General features: G+C 44.0%; 1 protein-coding gene across 1 annotated transcript in view; it reads right to left on the reverse strand.

Moving 5' to 3' along the window:
* syt7b (synaptotagmin VIIb) overlaps positions 1–23,896 on the reverse strand; it is a gene marked incomplete at both ends in the record, with an annotated part of 86,641 nt that overhangs the window by 21,348 nt on the left and 41,397 nt on the right. Inside the window, 4 exons of the mRNA XM_079293485.1 lie at positions 1,222–1,578; positions 9,884–10,024; positions 11,017–11,096; positions 18,734–18,837. Of these exons, the coding sequence (XP_079149611.1) occupies positions 1,222–1,578; positions 9,884–10,024; positions 11,017–11,096; positions 18,734–18,837 (682 nt within the window). The remainder of the gene's footprint in view (positions 1–1,221; positions 1,579–9,883; positions 10,025–11,016; positions 11,097–18,733; positions 18,838–23,896) is intronic.

The following is a 23,896-nucleotide window of genomic DNA, read 5'->3' on the forward strand; positions in this document are numbered from 1 at the left end:
CCGGGTGCCACACGGTGTGACAGACACGGACACACGTGGAAGGTGAAACTGATGCATTTGGTTGTTAATACCCCATCGATCACAAGTGTTTCCCCCATCAGGGTCAACGGATGACGTGTTTGGTCCAGTGAGATTCATGAGGACAGGGACGATGGGTGATGCCACCTCCCTATATATGTGCCCAGCCTTATTTGAATGATGATTCATAGGCAGGGAGGGCACTGGCCTGGGAACGCTGTTAATGCGAACACAACAAAAAGTACAGGAGTGTAGAGCTGTGTGTAGACGCGTGTGAGGGGGGGGGGGGGGGGTGTTTACATGATGCTGCTTTGTGGAGCACATCATCTGTAATTCATTAAAAGCAAGCGAAGGAGGAGAGCTCTTCGTGCTCCGTATCTCAAGCTATGAGTAGCTTTCGCCCACACCAGCAGCCATCCAACTCAGGAGTGAATGGATCAGAACACCGTAACGATCTTTGCTAACTGTAGGGTGAGAGGATGCTTCTATCCTTTTTGTTTCTAGTTGTTGTGAGGCTATGGATCAAGTCCACAGTATGTAGACAGTGACGGTGTGTTCCTAAAGATGTTTAGGAATTAGTATTTTTAACAACTTTTCACTGCTGCCCAGCTGTTTACACTGCTTCATACATCGTCCACAGTAGAGGAGAAAGATGCACACATGAGAATAATAGAGAAGACCATTCTGTGAAGCTTGGTTTCATGAAACCTTTTTGAAAATAAGTTACAAATAAGTTCGATTTTCTTAAGATCTTCTAGAGTTACTAGTATTTACAATATATACAATACACTTGTTCCATATATGATAGTATTTAGATGTTATATCCTGTAAACCTCTGCATTCAGCGGTCTGTCTTCAATTAACAGTGCTCACAAACAGAAACAAGCGTCTCAATCCACTCAACCATACAAGACAAAGAAACAAAGGACTGGATGGCCTTCCAGAGAGCACTATGCAGCATACTCACAGAGCATGTGTCTGAGAGAAGACAATATGACCTACTGATGGCGGACACATGGACATGACTAGCTATTAATGTGCATAATGTAGTAAAACCTGTCACATCTGACACAGACATGAACAAACTACAACCTGAAAAATGACCACAGTTGACTTGAATCGGTGTCTCCTGCAAAGCCTCAACAACATTTTAACGTTTTAAGTTTTGCAAAGAAAGCAGCATTTGCCAGAGTAGACACTCACAAGAACGACTTGACGTCCAGGCCTCTGTGGCGTATCTGCTCCATCATGTGATCCCAGCTGCCAGGATTTGACCTCGATCGACCTGCCCCTGCACCTCTGTACCTGGAGGCTCCAGCCGGACTCCCCCCGGACCCCCGGACCCCGCGGGGTCCACCGCGGTGGCCCCCGCCGCCTGGGCCTGTGTGCAGCTGGCCCAGGCTCTGTGAGGTGACTGGGGGGTCGTTAGGGCCCGGAGGGGGCTGGTGAGTGAGGGGCTGTTGAAGGCTCTGCTGCCGGACCAAGGGCCGAGGGCGCCCCACGGCGGAGGACGGGATGTGCTCCAGGGTGGAAGCAGACGAGAGGGAAGCGTCCCCGAAACTAAGCAGACACATGGGAGCGCCGAGGACAGAGACAGATACAACAAGGAAGACATCGGAGTTAGAGATAACAGGAGACATACGGGACGGGGCAGGTCGATTTAAAAAGGATTTAGAAGAGATGAAGGCAAAAATCAAAATATATGATATGATATAAAAAAGATGATGCAGAAGATGAAAATGGTAAAAACATACAGCACAGATTGAAATGTGGGAACACAGTGTTCGCAGTGAATATCCAAGTCAGAAGGGATCAAGAGGGAACAAACAACAAAGAAGATCAGTGAAAGAGGGAGAGAGGAGGGAGAGAAAGAAGAACAGAGTTGTCAAAAAGATAACTGTTTAGCATCTGTATGAAAACAACTGCGTAGAAGTTCAAGCTTATGCTGCATGACAGTGTATGAATGTCTAGATGAGTTGGCATGCAATATGTAAACATTCAATTATTATTCTTCAAACTGGTGTCAAAACAAACCGCTGCAGTGTAAGTGGACTCAAACTCAAGCTGAAGTTAAAGTATCATTCTAAACTTGAGTCTCTGTTCTCCATCTGCAGCTCTTAATTCTTTCTGTACGTTACCTCTTCCCTTAATTAGCCTTGACCTACTTACAGCTTCTTGCCTTTTGCTTCCACCAGTCTCTCTCTAAGGTCCTGTCTGCTCCTGCTCTGTTTTCCCTTCCCACTCTTCCCATTACCTTCCTACTTCTGAGCTCAACTGCTCTCCATCTCCTCTGTCCATTCATCTTTTCTCCACCCTCAGCCCTCACATCAGTCCATCTCCACACCACCTCCAATCACCCTTCTTTAAGCCTGCGCTCTAATTACCGGTCTGCTACTCTTACAATCATGCAATAATGCTTCTCCGCTTATCCACCCTTCAATCACTGCGCTGCCTGATAGCTGTAAGCTTGTGCTAAACAGCTCTGTCTGGAGCTAATGCTGTGAGGGAGGATTTACTGCCTGGACTTGAGTTGTGTTAGCACTGGTTCTTTAGTATTAACTCAGCTCGAACTCTGCTGGAGAGCCAGGAGACAAGACCCCTGACAAGCGGAGCAATGCTGGATCAAGTAAATACAAGGCAGAGCTCATACACATGCACACACACACTCTCTCAAATATTGCACGCCATTAAGTCTTTCCTGAGGACAGGCTTTGGTGGGAATGTGTATTTACTTGTGGATAATATTGTATCTGAATAAATGTGAATTAATGTCTGAAAATTATTTGCTGCATTTCTGTTGGGTAGACGTATTATAGAGTTTTGAGGTGAGAGGAGAGATTTTAGGGCTCCAGAGGTAAACGTCTGGCTTATTTTCTGCAGAGACAACATTGGGCAACTGTTAGTTGGAGCACTTCCAAGGTTAAGATAAAACTCCAAGTTGAATCATCAGAACAAAAGATGAGCAAAGATGACAGCTAGAACGCTAACTAGAGAAGTCAACCATGACTCCTGAGATGCATTTTGTTAAGAAATATACAATCACGTAGCTGACAAAAACAAATATTTTTTTATTTTTTAGATTCCATCATTTTGGGATTCTTTGCAAATGTTGGCACCTTGTTTTGTTCTCAAACGCAACAGAGAAAGTGTTTTGATTTTGCTACAGCTCTGATTTGCGCCTCTGACTGGCTTCTTCTCTGCAGCTACTGCAGCTGAGGCTCATGGGTATCGTTGTTTCTAGAAACCTGCCGTCATACTAAACTGACACGGAAAAGACACAGTGGCCATAACATGAACATATGACCATAAAATGATCCATTAGACTCCGTTGACAAGCGATAAGGAAAACTGAAACATTTTTACAGTGGCTCCTCACACTTTGGCACTCTGCATGAAAGATGTCACAATGTTTTTCTAATATTTGTTTTCTATCACTGAAGGCTGTGTGCACGTACATTTGGAGCTGACTCAATCATATTCATGCTCATTCATCCTCATATAAGTTCAAACGCTATACATAGTTTCATGTCATTAATCTTATCTCCAGATCTACGACAGGATGAAATGTAATGAAAAATAACAGGAAAGGCATTAAAACCTTTGTAACACATGACACAGGAACTATTGTTACTTAAAGCACAAAAACCAAACAATGCAGCTACAGTATAGCAGAGTCAAGTGTTTCAGTGCAAGCGTGTTTGCAGGATAAATAGAAAGCATCCAGTGGCGCACACAGAGAGAATATTTCTGCATCCGACAAACATGTTATCGTAACTGACATCATGATGAATCAATACATCTGGCGGGATTCATGGTGGCATTAGGCCAGAGAGCTGGAAGCCGGTCCATGTGCTAATTCATCTCGCCAGTCTGCTCAGTGTTACAAAACTGGCAAAGAATTTACTCACTTTAAAAAGGTTTCATCGATTGTTGTATCTACTCGTGCTTTCCGGAGCTGCGCATCTTTATTGTCTGTATATGTCTGTAAAGCTCCAGCACCAGCCGTTCATATTCTCTGAGCACGAGCCCTCTTTATCTGCTGTATTCTATTACTGACTCCGAGGGTTATTTTCACATTTCTTCTTGCTCGAAAGTCAATTAAGATGACTATAAACCTTGAATGATTTTGTCATTAGAGAAAATTGAGGAGGGTGAAGAACAAGGAGACAGGAGTTAGAGCGAGAGAAAAAATACTAACAGAGTGAATGAGAGAGAGAGAGAGAGAGAGAGAGAGAGCGAGAGAGAGAGAGAGACATAGAGGGTGGAGAGGTAAATGCCCCAAAATAGAAACCAATTCCAGAGAAGAAATGGAAATAGAGGTAGATCTGAAAGGAGTGACAGGAGAGGAGAATAATGCATTTCAAATTCTAGTTTAAAAATGATTTTGCAAGTCTAATTGTCATGTTGTTCAAAAGCCACACACTGTACCAGCATAAGATTTTTTAAAACTTTGCGAAAATCTGTCAAAAATGAAGAATGATTTATTCATTATGCATAGAAGCAATTTATAATGTCTATAAATACCAATTCTGACGGCAGAGTTTTGCTCTCTTATTTCGTATCAAGCTACCGTATCATAACAAAGACACATAGTATTATAGATACAAAGCTGACTAAAGATGAAGGCATGAAAGAATTGGATGTCTCTTATTGTAAACACACTGTACATCTGCACGCTACAATTGTTTATTAATCTATTCAAATATATTTTGCTGTAGATTCACTGAATGAACTTTAGGCGATACAGTACAAGAGACTTATTATCTGGGTTACGATTTACATACAGAGATATCTTATTTATTACTCATCTCTTCAATGTGCAAAAATATGCAGCTTTTATCAACCACCATTTGTTTTTCCTCATACAACTCACATACGTCATGTTAATATTTTAATATAGAGCAAATTCTGCGCAGCTGGAGATCAGGAGGCTAAATGTTTGTCTACAGGTACTTTGCTCTGGGAAGGTGGTGATACTGATTGTGTGATTTATGTGCTGTGATCAGCTGCCCAAAGGTAATAGCTGCGCTAAACCAAACGGACGCAGTGGTTCCCAAGCTTGGGATTGTGACCCCCAGAGGAGTTGCAAAATGAATTTGAGTGGTCACAAGATGATTTTTGGGAAACGAATGGATGAAAAGCATATTCTGCCTTCCAATATGTGGTAATTCCTATGATCCCAGGGTCCTATATTCCCCCAACCTGTTCTCATTCCCAAATTGTCACATATGGATACTTGGCCGGGACCCCTTGGTGTCACTTAGGTTTAGGCAACAAAACTACTATGTTAGGTTTAGGAAACGATGTTGGTTTGGGTTAAATATGTACGTTTTTTACAGCCTGGAAATTAGAACGGGCTGGTTCCTCAACTCTATAGCACACAACGGGAACCTGAAAAAGATGTCCCCTCGCTCTATTTGCTTAACATGACAAGGGCAATTATGGGAACTCATCAAAGGAAACACTGCATGGAGCTGAACACAGGGAAATTGAGTCTCTGACAACATAAAACCTTTTGAAAAGTGAATGTGTGTTAACTGAATATAGAACTGGGGAACAAAGGACACTGGGAGCATAGACACAAAACTATTTTGTCAGGATTTTCTACAAGGATTGTTAATTCTTTTGTGAAATAGTTTATACTTTTACATTTTCAGGGATCTTAGAATCACAGTGGAAGTTCAAACAATCACTCAATATTTAATTGTTTTGTGTACACTGTCAGCTGATCATGTTGAATATTAGCCAACAATTGGCAAACAACAAACACCTTCTGAGCCGTTTGCAGAGGTTGATGCACAGTGAAAGGGGTTCTTTTTCTCTCATGGCCTAATAAAACTGCTCTCCCGCCGTTTATGCAACCCACTCGAAATTTAAAAAGCTGTTACTTCAGATGAACAAGCACGCCATCTTTGAAGACTCTCTGTGAGCATCTGTTTTGTTTGAGATTCTTGAAACTGTCGGAGCCTTCAGTAAATTGGAGGCTGCAGAGGAACAGCATTGTCTGAGACTGCCCTGACACCAGCTGGTGGAGGTTTGGCAGCTGACATGAAAATGGTATTTGTTTATGAGTGACGAAGCTCTCTGTAGTCGAGAGACTTCAAGCGACAGCTACTCAAGCATCGCAGGTACACCCTGCAAAGCAGCTGGCTTCTCTTCCAGCCTGTCCTTCCATTATCTTCATCATGGTGTCAGAAATAGCTTCTGCTGATGTCCTTCTTGAAGTGCACATGCAACAAGGCCATTCACTGTGTTTCCAAACTCACACTCTTCCTTCCTATCCACACCATGCTGTTGTTGTGCCCCCTGTGGCCCCTCATGCGTGCCCCCTGTCACCATGCGCCACTCACTTGCCAAACCGTAGACCTCCGGCATGCATGTGGCTCTGGACCGTCTGCCAGCGCCCGGCCTTGCTGCCCCCCATCACCATGCTTCGAATGCTGTCACTGCGACTGGGTCCAGCCCCAGACCCAGAGCAAGCGCCACCCCCGCTGTCACTGGCCCCCGGCGAGGGTCCAGCACCTCCCTGCCCACCCTTATCCACGGCCCCACTGGGAGGAGCAGTTGGGTTGATCAGAGACAAAGAAACACGGACAGACAGGAAGAACGGACCGGGATACAAAGAGGAGGGAGAGAGAGAGAGAGAGACGGACAGACGAGAGACAGACGCACAGACGTACAGAGCCGGAAAGCAAAAGATTCATCAGTACAGTTAGACAAACTGGTGAGTGAGACACTTCGTGAGCCGTCTGTCCAGCCACAAGTGTCCAGTATACAACAACAACTGTGAGGAGCCACTACTCCTCAGTCAGTAAAAAGCAGTGAAGAGTTTTGAAGAGTCTTTTCTGTGGACACTTGACTGAGACACATACTATATCTCCAAAAGTGCAATAGTTCAATTCAAAGTTGTACAGTATTGATGGCCAACGTATGACTTGATTAGTTTATATTAAGACAATTTATAATGCCAAATTCAGTTGTATAATGCAAAATACAAGCAAAGTAAAGAGCTTTTGCCTTCAGGGAACTTTTTCTGATTGAAGCTTTTGACTTTCACTAAAATCATTGAAAGTAATTCTGGTGAGAAATAGGCCAAAGAGCTTTAGGAGTGCAGCAGGTCTTCAGATCTCCAGATTGTTTAGGATGCAGGTGATGATAACAGAACACTAATGTCTCTAATATCACAGCAGCTCACAATAAAAACAAAAGGCCTGTTTATCTAATGAGCTTGTGCAAAACATTTTCATATTAAAATGGCGCCACCTAACCCACCCCTGTCCTCGACTTGAGACGTCACAGTGACGAGACAGAACGTGGACTTCAGTACAGGGACCTTCTACAGAGTGAGGACAAACCACACAACACACAGCTGCACAACATTTAGACACTGAGTGTAGCCTGACGGTAAAATGAATGACTTCTCACTCAACAATGAGATATTTATGTGGTTATCTTGGCTGCTGCTGTGATTAACCTGTCCATATTCTCACATACAAGTCATCAGCACCGTAAAAAGTCTCCTAAAAATACGAATCATTTCTCGACAGCACTTTTATTTTCCTTTGGGAGAAATATTACTGCACTGAAACTACACCATAACTGTTGTTTGGTCTCTCTTTTTTTGTAAATGTATTGTATTTTATTTCATTTTTCCCCCTTTCATTGTGTTTTTAAATGTTGATCACATACATTTATTCACCTTATCTAAAGCACTTTGAATTGCCTCTGAGCTTGAAAGGTGATAAACAAACAAACCTGCCTCAAGCTTCATCATCTCGACAGTCAGGAGTGAGAAAGGGTTGACTCAGAAATGGCACTATCATCAGCCGATTAAATGCGGCGCAAATATAAATAATCATCTCAATAACATAATGCAATGCAATCACAACAGTCGCTGCCGCTCACTGATTCTTACAATAGTTTCAACATCACTGCACAGATACAGAGTAATTGATCACCCCGTGGTTTTAAAAGAGTCAAGTGAGTTGTAATTAGAGAGGATGAGAATGAACAGGTTCACTTCATGCCACGGGGACGTGTGAGATGCATCTAAATGGTGGAATGGAGGTTGATATGAAACAGACGCTGTAGCACCCAAAACTCTTAATTGCCGTAATGTACACGGCAGAGGCTGTGTCTCTATTTTTGGAACATGGCTCAGGAGACCAGACTCAGGAGGGCTATCTGCCAGCCTTAAAGCACTTACAGTACTATGAGTGATCGTGGGAGTAGTGACAACAAATGAGCAGAAAACACAGAGCGAGTGGAGGAAGAGGTGAGAGGAGTAAAAACACATGTACAACTTTGCACACACACACACACACACACACACAGAAAACAACAGTACAATAAAGTAAAACAGAAACCACCCGATTAACAGTTGAACATTTTGGGAACGTTTTTTTGGTGGAAAGTTAGATGAGAAGATCACACACCGCTAGCTGCCGGTTGGCTTAGCTGAGCACAAAGACAGGAATCACAAGGAAACATATATTCCAAGTTCTACCAGCACCTCTTAACCTCACTAATTGTAAGCACTAAAAACTAAAGTGCTAATATTCAGCAACGTACAGGGTCGGTTTTGTGCAAAGCTAGCATGCCATATATTATATACCTTATATTTAACAATACAGAATAAGATGGTGTTGATCTTCTCGTCCTATTCTTTCCTTATGATTCAAGTCTTTGTGCTAAGCTAAGCTAACCGGCAGCTGGCTGTAGCTCTTCACATTTAACAGACAGGTGTGAGATTGGTGTCCATCTTCTCATCTAACTCCCAAAAACGTCAAACTATTCCTTTAAAACTAACCCACGCAAAAGATACATCAACAACAGTCGCCCCTGATGGTTTCGGTAAGTCTACGTTTAAGTCAAGTCTGCTACAGCAAACTAAGGAGCATATTTCAATAGGTGGAGCGGAGGCTGGCTTGTATAAAAAGGTTCAATTGAAACAGTGAGATCTGCTCCCTGAGGGTTGTCCGTCTCCATGGTAACACTCAATGGGCTGCAGGTGAGAGGTAACTCGGGTCTGATGAGGCCAGCAGGGCTGTAGGGAATGGGGCTATCAAACCTTTCACTTGTACACCCTGTACACTGTGCGAGAGCAAACTAAAATGTTATTTACTAGATTTCACAGATTTCACAGTTTTGAGTTTTGACTGTAACGACCAAATGGGACTCAAAAAAAGGAGGGTCTCCAACATACTCTCTGTAATCCTCTTTCTCATAAACATTTATGATTTAAAACCGGTTTTCAAATAAGATATACTTCAATAATTTAGTACGGCTGTTGGCAGACATAAAAACTGTTGTTCTACCAAAAAGCGATCATTTGGAAAATGGTGGTAATTTCTGTCAATGTTAGGGCAGTCCTAGGAATCACAGCAATATTAAGGGCTGGTGCTGCACATCTCTATCAGGTGCTGCATGGTCAGCGGTGCATACTAAACACCACCTCGCTGTCGACATGCCTGAGAGCAAAAACATGAGGATTACCAGGGATGAGAGGAGACTTCTGTTAAAAAGAAATGTGGCCAGGCAGCATTACAAAATGAGGCTTTCTGACCCCCTTCAGGCTATTAAATGTGACCTTTTCACTGCTCAGAGTGATATATTGATCAACCCTGGCCTTTGATTCTGAGTATATTTTGTGCTATATCAGATACTAAGCACACAAATAGCCGAACACAAGACTTTTTAAAATTTTTGATAATAGTGTTCGAAACACATCCCTACTGTGCTAGTATTGCCAAATTTGTATTATGTCAAACAGCTTTGAGGGATTTTTCCAAGGTGCACACAAGCCCCTGTTCATTACAGCCCTGCCCAGATTGAGGGTCCCTTACCAGCCATGACTGAGACTCACTTGGGCGTGAGGCGAGGGTCTCCGTAGGGAGCATAGGGAGACATGTTTAAGAGGAACTCCTTGGGCGGGTAGGAGCTCCACCTCTGTTGCACGTTGCTGCTGTCATTGTTGTTCCAAAAGTCTCTGTCCAGATCATTGTGGCTAGAGAGAGAGAGAGGGAGAGAGAGGTAAGACAGGTGAGAGTCCCAAGCAATCAACGACGCTTATAAAGAAGAAAGACATGACAGATGAGAGAAGTTTTGCATTCTAAAACAGGCCACAGTTTCCTTTTTATACTTTAAACAGAGATACATTGTTCGTGAAACGGTTCCACAGGATAAAAGGGAGACAAGTCTGTTGTAGTTTGCATGTCAAAAAACCCGAAAGTGTGAAATGTTGGACCATGATAAAAACACCCGGAGTGGAGAAACAAGAAGTGAGCTGCACGCTTTATCACTCTGTCAGAGATGAGGAAACAAATAAAACAGAGGAGGTAGAAAAGTCAGAATACAACAAAAACAACAGCTGAAAAAACACACATTTGATATGAAAAAGAAAAGAGATTAATAACAAATGAGTGGTTTAAAGTGTCATTCAATTAATAATTATAATAACAACATGAATTCTCAAGGTTGTTTCCAATGGTAATATTACAGTCCAAAATGATAAAACTGCAGCTCTGCAAGATGGCAGCACCGTTCACATTTACAGTCATTTCAAACAGAGTTGTGAATGTTCGGAATTTAGCAATTTCTTGAAAATACTGTTTTCAACTGAACGGCAGATACCATTGTTTCAGTGCTCTGTAATAATGTGTCACTACTGCATTTACATTTTTGCGTTAGTTTATATTCAAAACGAATTAAAAGAAATGTCGTTTGGAGGTAAAGCCTTTTTGATCTTTGATTTATACAAACAGAATATACAAGTGACTTTCCTCCACTGTGTTCTGAAGAGACCGTATAATTCAACCTCTTTGATAAATGAGAACTATACCCATATAACACTGTCTTCAGGGCATCATTTCATGGTGGACCATTTCAGGCTACAAGATTAGCTTTCCAATCACAAATGGCGGCTGTTAAAATGCGATACTATCACCTCATCATAGATCATTTCCATATGCTTCCATCTAAACCCTCCCTGACACCTACTTGATGGCTTTATTTTCCCCTCGACCTCTCACAGAATCTGGAGAGCTGGCAGCCTCCACCCCGGGCTTATTCCTCTTCCCCTGCAAAGAGACAAGAGGCAGACAGAGACGCATCTTACAGCCGTGTTTTGATCATTCTTTTCAAAAGCATTTTTTGCAAGTGAAGTGCACATTACAGAAACTTTGGAACAGCATCATGTTGGAATATGATGAATGAGGGAAAAGCAGAAATTGGTTTGATGCCAGGACTACAGCCTGCTTCTAAGGTTCACAACATGACCAGGGATCACTTGAGACGCCAAAACAAACGCTCACATGCACGGACATGTCTTCACACACAAGCAAATGAAATCTACATGCTTACTGTACAATGAACTCAGACACAAAACACATGTTGTGGTCATTTTAAAACAGGAAGATGTGTAAACATTTATTAAAACTGAACATTTAGAACCCTTTCTGTCACAATGGTTAAATAGCAGCTGACATAGCATGGTGTATTACACGTGTAAAGACAAAGTTAAACTCATAGTTATACTTAAAGGGGTCAGGGGTCTCAAACTCCCGGCCCGCGGGCCGAATTCGGCCCGCCACGTCATTTTATGTGGCCCGCGAATCCACCAGCAAAAAAAAAAAAAAAAAAAAGTAAAGAATATTTTTTTATTTTTTATTTTTAAGTTAGACTTGATAATAAAAATATCCCCATAGTCGAAATTATGAGATAGAAAGTCATAACTATGATAGAAAGTCATAATTCTGAGATAGAAAGTCAAAATTATGAAATAGAAAGTCAAAATTATGAGATACTTAAACACAGAAGCAGCTCTTTGGCTGGTTACTGTACACTTGGAATGGAAATGTATTGTGAGTACATTGAAGACTACTTTAAACGTGGCTTTAAAAACACATGAAATACTTCACGTGGGATTGTGCAAACGCACCCTTGAAAGGATTTTAAGCATTGAACAAAGTTATTGTAATAACTTGTGTTTGATATTTGTCTTTGCTATTTTCTTTAATAGTTTGATCTTTGATCGAGTAATGTGGGTTTCTTAACCCTCAATTAAAAGGATTTAAGTTATAATAACAGAAATGTGCTTAAATATATGTTTACATTTATATAACTACATGTACAATATTTTTACACTTGAATAAACAATAATCAAATGCAGAGAGTTATTTAACTATATGTTACGAGTAGTTACATTTACAACCGGCCCTTTGTGGGCGACCATGATGCTGATGTGGCCCGGAGTGAAAATGAGTTTGAGACCCCTGGGTTAGAGCATAGCTACGGAGCCTGACACCAACAACACATAGCTTGCTGGAGGGAGGGAAGGCAAGGGAAAAAACAGAACCAGGGGCGGGGCAGACTGTCAGACCCTGCTGCAGTGAAATGAGAGGTTTTGTAAAGGGACTCTGGTGGTCGAAAACAATACCACTGTCGTCCACAGGGACCACTAAAATTGACACAAAATGAAATTACCTTGTTGTAGCTTTAAATTGAAGACAGCGTCTTCTACTTTTCAGTAAAACACATTCAAAAAGGCAATCCCCACTGCAAATCATCTGCTCACCACAATCGTTGCTCTCTATCACAGTGAACAGTTTGTGGGGCATTGTATTGATGCAGGACACAGCCTGATCATGTACGCTGCATCCAGCTGTGTTGTTGTCAACGGGTGAAATCTGACGCTGAGCTATATATCACAACGCTATCTGCAGCCGGACTAACATTAAACCACGGCGTCAGCAACGGATACTTTCCAAAGCACAAACTCAAAAGTTTTCTTCTCAAAGCAGACACATTTCTATCCAGAGCTCTTTTAGGGAGAAACGAGACCATTTGGAGGGTGGGAAAATTCTAGATATATAGATTTCTAGTGTAATGTATTATACAGCTCACTCTACTTATTCTCTGCACATTTTTAGCACTTAATGGATCGTGCTGAGCAGAGCAATACACACTGGTTACCGTTATTGAGCTTTACGTTATATTGAACTCTGTATTTATTGAACTCTTGAGGGTGATAACACTGAGCTCTCTCCAGCTGAGTCACAGACCCTCTGCTCTTACATAATGCTTTACCATAGTAGCCTCACATAAAGAGCCTATATGCCATAAAACGTCCACTACAAAGGAAAGACATCTCTTTATTTCTCATCGTGAAGTTTTGTCCTCAGTCTAGGAAACAACACTTTGGATTCGATCCTGTTTGGAGATCTCAGCTACATTACCATCTGTTGCTGTGGATAATTATCATTATCAACTTGACTGAGTTTTAATCAGATGTGCCATATTTTGACAAAATATGCAGAACTTGGCAAATGACTCCTCCAGTTTTTGAAAGAAAATATGACGAAAGATTCAAAAAAAGATTCAAACTCAAGGACTTTACCAGTACACAACGTGCCTGGATGACAAAATACAATATGAGAAGAATATTATTTGCTTGCATTGGGATGAGTTATATATAACAACAATTTCAAGTCTCTCAAGAGAAACCATTATTGTTTGTGCACTCATCCTTGCTTGGTGATGAAGGTGTGTCCTGTTTCCCTCCTACACTCTCTGCTCCTTTTGATTCATTCGCTTCGCTCTTTGAAGTGTCAATCCGACTCCTTCCTTCTTCCTCAAAACTGAGATTTTCCGGCAACACACTCTGCAGCAATAAATAACCCCATTCAAACAGCTCAAAAGAAGGCATGTCGGAGGAGTCGATGCTAAATAACAGATGGAATCTGCCATGAAATGTTAATTGTGAAAATGAAATGACACAAGAAGAAGATGATCCGTCTTTTATTGTTCGTGGTTTCTGTTCTGCTGTCTGCTATCAGCGTCTGCTGGTGTGTACAAGTCCCAGGTGGACATTTTATAGAGTCGAGTTACTTTAACAATCCCCCTTTTTTCACAAAACAGTGTCAAGTGCAGGTCTTGTTATACAGTATAGTGCATCTAGTGACTAAACACCTTGAGAATCCGAGGGCCTATGCTAGACTGTTGTTTGTAGATTTCAGTTCAGCCTTTAACACCCTACAGCCTCACGTTCTCCTGAATACACTGCAGCTGATGAATGTCAACCCCTTCACTATTAAGTGGTACCACTCATTCCTCACCAACCGTACCCAGCAGGTCAGGGTGAACAGGACCTTGTCTGAACCCTTGACCATCAACACCGGCGCCCCCCAGGGGTGCGTCAGTTCACCAGTCCTGTTCACCCTGTACACCAATGAATGTACATGCAGCACTGCTAACAATTACATGGTCAAGTTTTCTGATGATACAGCCATCCTGGGTCTCATGTCTGACACATCAGATACAGCTGTGTACAGACATGAGATTCAGAACTTTGTCCAGTGGTGCGACAAACACTTCCTCATCCTCAACGTCAGGAAAACAGAGGAGATGGTATTCGACCCCAAACACATTGGAGACCACTCACCAGTGGTTATTCATGACCAGAACATTGCACAGGTTGACTCCTACAGATACCTGGGCATACACATTGATAATAAACTGACATGGAGTGGTCAGGTAGAAAATGTCTGCACTAGGGTCCAACAGCGGCTCCACTTCCTCCGTAGGCTGACGGTCTTTGGTGTCAACCAGAAAGTCTTACTGCTCTTCTACCACGCCATAGTTGAGAGCGTCCCCTTGTCCATCAAAGCCCGAAATGGCAAGCTAGCCAGAGCTTAACCCTGGAACACCGATTTGTATTTATTTTAATATCTTAACTATACACTACTGGTGCGTTATACAATGGGCAGTGTGAAATGTGTTTGTTGGCCGGTGGCAGTCTTTTGTAAGTACTGTAGGTACAGTGTGTGCGGGTATGTGGACTGGCGACAGTCTGTGTATGTAATGTATGTATTGTATTGTTTTTTAACAGCAGACACTACACTGTATGTGTTTCCATGACAAATTTCCTTCGGGACAATAAAGTCTATCTTATCTTATCTTATCTTTGTTGTTTTTCCGGCAGTGTGGAAGGTTTAGCCCCTGCTTCGGTAACACCATGTACTGTAGACATTGGTGTGCAGTCACATCTCCAACAGTATATCTGCTTCATGTCACATGCTATAACTCTTTAATATTCACACCTCGAGGCTATTTTTAGTTTTTCCGTTCACTCTGACCTGCATGTCTTAGGACTGTTGGAAGAAACTAGAGAGACCAATACACTACAGGGAGAGTAAAGTAATCTGAAAGCTCCAGCTGAGCTGTTCAAACCAAGGACCCTAGTGATGTAAGTGATGGTGCTAACCTATGCAGCCACGTGGGAGACAACATAGAGTCTCAAAATGAGAACAGTCTGACATCAGGATTGGCTGAGCCGACTGGATTCTCCACGTTCATTCAATTATTTATGACAGTTAGAAGAGCCACAGAATAGCGTCAGTTGCTGTTTAGATTAGCGAACAAACAAGTCTAAACCCAATCTTGATATTATGACACTTTATAGGAATATGAGTGAAAACCACATTTTATGAATGAGATAAGATTTACAAGACTGCACAGAAAGGTACATAAGAGGGGAGCGTCGTTAGAAGGCTCTGGGTGGAATCAGTTATGTACGGATAGATTTTAAAGCAGCCATATAAATATTTAAGAGCTGTCTGAAAAATCGCAGAACAGATGTTTCCTCCAGATGTAGACAAAGAACACTTCGAGTCTCTAGTGTCGTCATATCAAGACAGACAAAAACTGTTCATGTTTTCTGATCCATCACCTCTGTCGTTACGTTTTGGTCCAGTTTAAACTAAACGTGTCACATGTGTCATTGATGTCACCAATCACGTTTTGACAAATATGAATGTCTGCTTTTGCTAGTTTTACTGTCACTGAAAACTATAAGGCAGGTTTTTTTAAGTGTTTTGACAAACTACCAATGCTGTACTTTTTTTTGACAAGGACAGTTCCTCATCAGTTCATTCAATTCTGCTTCTATAATATTGTAACATGTGCCTTGAAAGGGAAAAACAAATGTATGCTGCTGTTTATTTTTTAGTGAGTCGACTTTGTTATCGGACTTTGATGGAGGATTTCTTCGCTCTTTTTGGTTGAGAGATTTGTTGCACAGTTTTAAACTCAATGATGAATGCAGTACTTGATCTCAATGAAGGATTTTGAGCAGCCTGCAGGCTTTCAGACACAGCCGATTGCTGAATGTTTATCTGAATGCAGCTTTCAGTGTCCCGCAAACAGGTTGCTCATCAATCATTTAACAGAATCATAAAATCCGAAGGAGGCTGGAGAGCAGAGGGTGGAGAAGGTACAATGTTGAGAGAGCGTGGGTGGATGTGAGAAGCAGAAGGGAAGATGGAGAAGAGAAACAGGAGTACGACGACAGAGAAGAGGAGCGAGTGAGAAACACGGAGGGAACACGGAGGGACAGCACAGAGGAGGTTGGACTCCAGAATGACCAAGGCGCCCAGCTGTGCAGAGGACACACACCTGGATGTTCAACACCGACCAGCCTCACCTCCTCTTCCCGCCTGTTTGTATGCCTCTGTGGCTGTTTCTGCCTCTCCCTTCCCTCCTCCTCCCACTCTCCTCCCACTTCCACTCCCATAAAACAACCAATGGCATGAGACCAGTTCCAACAGTTTCATCTCTCCTGGAGCAAATGTTTTCATATGGATGTTGGATGTTCATATGCTTCTAATTTGTTTTCCAAATTACTTTTTTGCATGAAATACAGTCGCTGCCAGCTGGATTATGTTCAGTGGAAACATTTAGGTAACAAAAGCACTTTGGTTAAGGTTAGGGAAAGAAAACTGGGACAGAAAATTCATCAACTGTTACTACTACGACTATTTTGATAATTGATTCATTGTTTATGGGGTATTTTGTAGCAACAATGCCAAACATTTTCTGGTTCAGGCCTCTCAAAGAGGATTTTATTTTTCTAATTGATGATGAATTTGAGATCCTTGTGAAATTGTGACGTGTTGAAAATGATCAGCAGATTAATACATGCCAAAATGTGTTACAGCATTTTATGTTTGACCTTTTTAAAGTCTCACTTCTCGCACATTGGCTCTATTTCACCTGTAGCTGTTTATTTATTTCACCTTTAGGAGTGCAACCGACAAAACAAACACAAGAGAATATGTCAGAAGGAGACAAGGACTATGGGGAACCACAGAGGCAACAGAGACGAGAGGACAGCGGAACAATCCTGGAAAACTCAATCAGTGACATTCTGACAAGGACATGGAGATAAAGCGACAAAAGGACAAATACAAACCAGACTATTCGGTATAAAAGGAGAAGGAGGGTGACACAAATACAAAGACAGAGATAACATGAGGGTAAACAAAGATAAGAAATGGGTTTGTTTGTCAGCTTCAATTTTGTTTTGTTTCACCAAAGCAATGATAGCAATTTAGACTGTAAGGAGCCCTTAACATACTTTATAACGCCGGTCAGTGATCATACATTTTACCCTGGAGAATTATGTCATTTAGCTCAGCTGTTTTTCTTCTGAACAGCCCAGTTATGTCTTGGCTTGTGTACGTTTGATCAACTGCTGTGCTGCAGTCACTCCTCGGAACAAGTGACAGACAGAGATGAGAGAGCGGGACAAAAGGAAGGCGGGGGGGGGGGGGGGGCAGGACAGAGTGTAGCAAATGCCAGGGGATCAAAATGTGTCGGAGGAATTACACTTGCTTCAGCAGCCAATAGCTCTGAGTGATGCTCATGAGCATATAAATCATTAGCATGGTGCTGGAAGCTGGAGGCAAGCAGCCATGATGCACAAAGCCATGTTTACAGAGAGCACCAGGTTTCTGATCTTGTTTGCTGTCATGGCCAAACATACAGCCTCTATCTGGTTCCCATGCCATAGAGCACAGAAAGCAAAACACTATTCAACAACAACACACCAGGCAATCGGTGTATACATTCAGCTCAAGGTCATCAAAAGAAAACCCGACTGCCCACACAACAGCAGCTCTTCTTCAATCGCTGAGAGTTGTTCAGAAACATGGTGAGCTGTAAACTGCAAAGGACCATGTGTTTTCATTTGGCCTCAGTCAAGAGGCTGCGTATTCAACCTCAATATTGTCTTAGTACCAACTGCAACGTGTCTGTAGCACTGAGCTTCAACACCTTTACAATACTGAACGCTGACAGTGAACGTTTAACTGTATTTTTGATCAAACAAGTCTCGATTTCAATTTTGTTTTTCTTTTTTTATGTTTAGTGTTAAGACATCATTATGAGTTTGGATTATTTTTTTGAATGGAAATTATGTTTTGGAGAAAAACGTGTTTACATTTTTAAAGTAAGGCACCTCAAAAAGTAGTGTTATGGAATAGGATGGAATTATTTTCGCTATCATTTAATCAATGATTATTCAATTAATCATTTTCAATTCATCAGTGGAACCTAGGTTGAAGTATTTTATTTTGAATGAGTTCGTGAATAATAACTCGGCAGTGATTGATTTAACTTAATGCTACTTTTTGCCTTTCACAAGAAGAATTCAGCCAATACAGAAAACAATGAACATTACATGATCAACTGTACCAAGGTCAGATGTAAAAGATCTCCCTCCTCTTCATTCAGTGCAGCTGTGGTGTATGAAGTGTTTCTGTCCCTGTCCAAAGTGTTGTGATTCACAGAGGGCCTCAGCTCGGTTGAAATAACTTTCTCCAAATCATTTGAAATAAATGCTAACATTGAAATGTGACTAATAAGCACTGTAACTTACCAGTTTACGTTGACACCAGGTGCAGACGCCACACAGAGCTACCAGCCAAACGGCACATACTACGGACGCAACAGACACCAGGAATACACTGAGAGACACTGAGCCTGAGGGAGAGAGACAAAGACACATAGAGAGGAGGCTATTAGTGCATTTAATATCACAATTACACCTGAGCTTTTAAGTTTTAGTCCACTGTCAGTACCTCACAAAAGTCTATGTTGGAGTTAGAGTACGTATCGTGACAAAACGCCCCTTTTAGGGAACATGTACCGGTAGGTATAATAAGGAGCAATGCCTTGTAATGTGCCTTCCTTCCTTCCCCCATTCGTCCTTGTCATCTAGCATCTGTCATCAATAAGACACAAAGAGAAATGCAACATGAGTGCGAGGGAAATGACATAGAGCCACTGAAACGGCTTCATGCTCATGTTGCTTCATGTATCAATAGGAGATCCGCACATGTCAGGGAGAGATAATATCACGGTGCCAGAAGCCACGCAATTACCAGCTTCCCTTTTCTCTCTTCTATCTCGTAAACCCTTCAACAACTTTGTTCCCGGCTTGCTCCCGACAGATGAAAACTTCTTCCACCGCCGTCTATTCCTCATCTCTCCCTCTTTGAATTACTGCTTCTCAAAGATGCCGCTCATTCAGACGTCTGACAACTTATCTGCCAAGCGATTCAAAATGCAATGGCACGTTTGCAAAACAATGTCTGCAAACAATGAGCTCATAACTGCGCTACATCCTCTTTCTCGTCAACACAGGAGATTTTAGTTAATCTCTATCTGAAAAATTCATCTGACGGTTCTTTCTTCCCTTTATCCCTCCATTTCACTTTTCATCCCTGCCTGAGCATGTTCTACATTTAAACTTTTTTTTTCGGGCCAACAAACAAAGGAAGTGGATTAGCTAAGCCGATTTAATCATCCCTATCCATCCTCTGCCTTCACATTTTATTAACTTCCTCTCTTCGTCTCCTTCGGGTGTATTATGTATCTTCTAAAGAAAGTTCTCTACACTGTTATTCTCTGGTCACATTGCTTTTCCTCCATGTTTTCAGTGGCACAAAAGATCAATACATATATCAAAAAGCTCACAAACATTTCGAACAGACCTTTTATTAAATGGCACTATTGTTTTCGGTTAAAACAGTGTATCTACTAAAGGCACATAATGCCCAGCAATACTAAAACAGAAAACTCTGTGCTCACTGCTTTTTTTTGTAGAATAGAAAGGAACATCTAAAACCAAGGTTACTTGAAGAAAATATTCTAATTCACTGCTTGAGGCACATGGTATTGAATAAACATCATTTTTCAGAGCGGTTTAGAAAGGAAATTCATGTTGTTCACAAAAATAATGAACTGCAAGGCTGGTTGGGACAACATTACACTGAATCTATCCTTGTATGTCTCCAACAGGCCCATCTAGCTTATGTTTATGCAGAGGTTTGTATCCGAGCATTTAGCGATTTGAATGCCTCCAATTTCTAAAGTGTCAGCTCCTTTTTACCCACCAGCCTCACCTAAATTAAATTATATTCGCCTGTTTGACAAGGTATCTGATTTGTTTTCTGAAATATTAAACATGGCAGAATATGCTGGCAATTAAGATCACAGGGTTGAATTTGTTCTTGCTCTGAGCCGTCCAGCCAGGCAGCAGAGAATGTGTTGTGGTAACATCGCTTTCAAAAGTGTTTCAGTTCTTAACAGATAAGTGGTCTCAATCTTGACAAACCAGTGTTTCCTTGCAAATTTAGAGGAACACATCGAGAGAAAACCCAAAGCTACATCTGTCGAAACAACAAAAGAAGCTGAAATTCTCTCCAGCTGGAGGGAACACAAGCTGTGGCAGCCGGAGGGGCAACCTCAGAGGAGAAGTGGTAGAGGGACGATATTGCCTGACATGGAGGCGGAGCCCCCATGTCAGGGAGTGGAAAAGAGCGCCAAACCACCATCAGCCCAACAAGCAACACCTGAGGAGGAGAGACGAGGGAGCGACCACACCCTATCAGAGGAGGAGGAGGGGACTATAAAAGGGCCCCGGACACAGGAAACGAGGAGAGAGTAGGAGTGGAAGGAGACGGAGAAAAAGCAAACCCATTGGAGACAACTGCCTTACCCCTTGATCACCCTGGAACGTCTGACTACCCGCCCGGCTCCCGACCCCTGCCTGTACGACTACCCTGCTCCTGCCCGCGCCCTGGACCGTATGAGGAATACCCGTTGTGCACCGAACCGTGGAAGTGAACACCGACCATCCCTCTGGAAAGCGGACAGTGTATTGTTGAGTGTCTATCCTACCTCTATCCACTCTCTATATTCAGTAAAAACCTCACTTGCACCATTTATCTACCGACTGGTTGTGTTTATTGGTCCGTGTTGTCGTGAAACCCCCTTGCCACCCCGGGGGCTGTCACAATTTGGTGGAGAATGTGGGCACAGTCCGGTTCTGGCAACACTGACCGATAGACCGACCGACCCAGTAAGCATGGCCACCCCGGTGCCATTTCAAGAGCTGCTAGCGGGGCTAATCGCTAGCAACCAGGAAACCCAAAAACGCCACGAACAAGCCATGCAAGTACAAATGCAAATCCTCCAAGCACAGCAGCAACAACAATACCAACAGCAAGTACACATGGAGAAGTATATGGAGGTACAAACCGAACGCGCGGAGGCGATGCAAAGCGAAATCAAGGGCATGTTACAGACACAACAGGAGCAACGTACCGTGGAGAAAGCCAACCCAGCGCGCTTCCTTCTCAAGCAGACGGCAGCTGACGATGTTGAAGTGTTTTTTCAGATATTCCAGACAACGGCACTCCGGGAAAAATGGCCAGAAGAGCACTGGGCTGAGTTGATAGCCCCCTTTTTGATCAACGAAACGCAAGTAACGTATCAGGACTTAGAGCGCGCTGGAAAAGTTGACTTCCGGGTGTTGAAAGCGGAAGCGTTACAGCGATGCGGGGTCACGCTGTTAATAAAGGCACAACGATTTCATGAATGGACATATGACACCTCCCTTTCTCCGCGAGCCCAGATGCATGAGATCAAGAGGATTACGACGGCCTGGCTGCACGCAGAGCCAACCGAGGTGTCGCCCACCGATCGTGTCGTCATGGACAAATTCCTTAGATCCCTCCCGTATGAGGCAAAAAAATTGGCCGGCCAGAGAAACCCCCGCAACCTCGAGGAACTGGTAGAGATCATGGAGGGTTACCACGCAGCACAAGCGTTAGTGCGTGGGGGAAGAAACCCGAAAGTGGAGGGGTCCACCCGCAAAGAAAAGATGAGAACGGAGGAAACTACCTATGTGTCTCCCTCCTTTCCCCCAGGCTTTCCCCGACGTCGGCCGGCGTTTGGACCGGAAGAGAGGAGGTGCTACCACTGCGGCGAGATCGGGCACATCGCCTGGGAATGTCCTCACCGCCAGGACGCACCCATGCCCACGGCCAGTGAGGGGAGTCGCCCATGCGGACTGATTACCGGATGCTGGGCCACTCACGAGGACCACATGCCCCTCACCCCGGTCAAAGTAAACGGCCGCGACGCCTCCGCGATGGTGGACTCCGGGAGCGCTATTACCTTGGTGAGACCTACGTTTGCTCAGTACCCGCTCCTAACCGGCACCCGAGCGGTCACGTGCATCCATGGGGAGACCCGCGAATACCCCACCACCGCCCTCGAGATATACACGACGAGGGGTAGATACGTCGGCACTGCAGGAGTAGTGGAAGGACTCCCCGTAGAGGTGCTGGTCGGCCGAGACCTGCCCGTGTTCCAGGAGCTGTGGCGCAGCCTGGTGGTGAAACCAGGTACGACCCCTCACCGAAAGTACAAGAAGAAAGCCATCTGTGGGCTGGGGGAGGAGATCTCCACCGATCCCCTATCGGAAGGAGTCGCCAGTGCCGTGGCCCGGGCGTTGGTGGAGGCCACCCAACCCAACCCCGAGGACGTATATGCCACAGCCGTCGAGAACGACGGACCCTCCAGCCCCAGTGAGCCCGAAGGAGAGGCGCCGCCCATCCCCGAGGAGGCAGATACCCCCTCCCTCGAAGAAGAGGAGCTGGCCGGGCTGTTTCCCCAGGACCCGGAGGAGCCCATCTTACCCGGGCCCCTCACAGGGAGGTTTGGGACGGCCCAGTTGGAGGACCCCAACCTAGCCCACGCCCTTCGGCAGGTGGCCGCCGTAGACGGACGACCACTGGACGGGGTAAGAGACCTCCCTCCCACACATTTCTCCATTTATAACGGGCTCCTCTACCAGGTAGTAATAAGGGACGGGGCCCCCCTCAGGTTGTTACTGGTACCCCGTCCTTTCATACCCTCTGTCCTCCAGTTAGCCCACTCCCATATCCTAGGTGCCCATCTAGGAGTGGAGAAAACCCTGGAAAGGGTGAGGGCCAGGTTCCACTGGCCCGGAATAAAAAAGGCCGTGGAGGATTACTGCCGGAGCTGCCCCGAATGTCAACAAGTGGCCCCACAACCCCATCACAGAAACCCGCTGGTGCCCCTGCCGATCATCACCGTCCCCTTCAGCAGGATCGGGATGGACCTAGTGGGGCCACTACCCAAGACCAACCGGGGACACAGGTACATCCTGGTGATAGTGGATTACGCCACCCGGTATCCCGAAGCCATTCCCCTACGCTCTATGGCCACCAAGGGCATTGCAAGGGAGCTGGTGATGTTGTTTTCCAGGGTCGGAATACCGGAGGAGATTCTCACCGACCAAGGAACCCCGTTCATGTCTAGGATCATGAAGGATCTGTGTGGCATGCTGAAGGTGACCCAACTGAGGACGTCGGTGTATCACCCCCAAACGGACGGACTAGTAGAACGATTCAACCAGACACTGAAAAAAATGTTGAAAAAAACCATGGACCAGGACGGGAAGAATTGGGACCAACTGCTACCCTTCCTGATGTTCTCCATCAGAGAGGTGCCCCAGGCCTCTACCGGATTCTCGCCCTTCGAGCTCCTGTACGGTCGACGACCCCGGGGGCTACTCGACCTGGCCAAAGAAGCCTGGGAACACCAACCCTCCCCCTACCGCACCATGGTGGACCACGTCGAGGAGATGAGGGTGAGGATGGCATCCCTCTGGCCCATCGTCCGAGAACACATGGCCGAGGCACAGGCGGCCCAAGCCCGCGTGTAC

The sequence above is a fragment of the Melanostigma gelatinosum genome, assembly GCF_949748355.1.
Source record: "Melanostigma gelatinosum genome assembly, chromosome: 2".
In the NCBI taxonomy this organism is placed as follows: Eukaryota; Metazoa; Chordata; class Actinopteri; order Perciformes; family Zoarcidae; genus Melanostigma; species Melanostigma gelatinosum.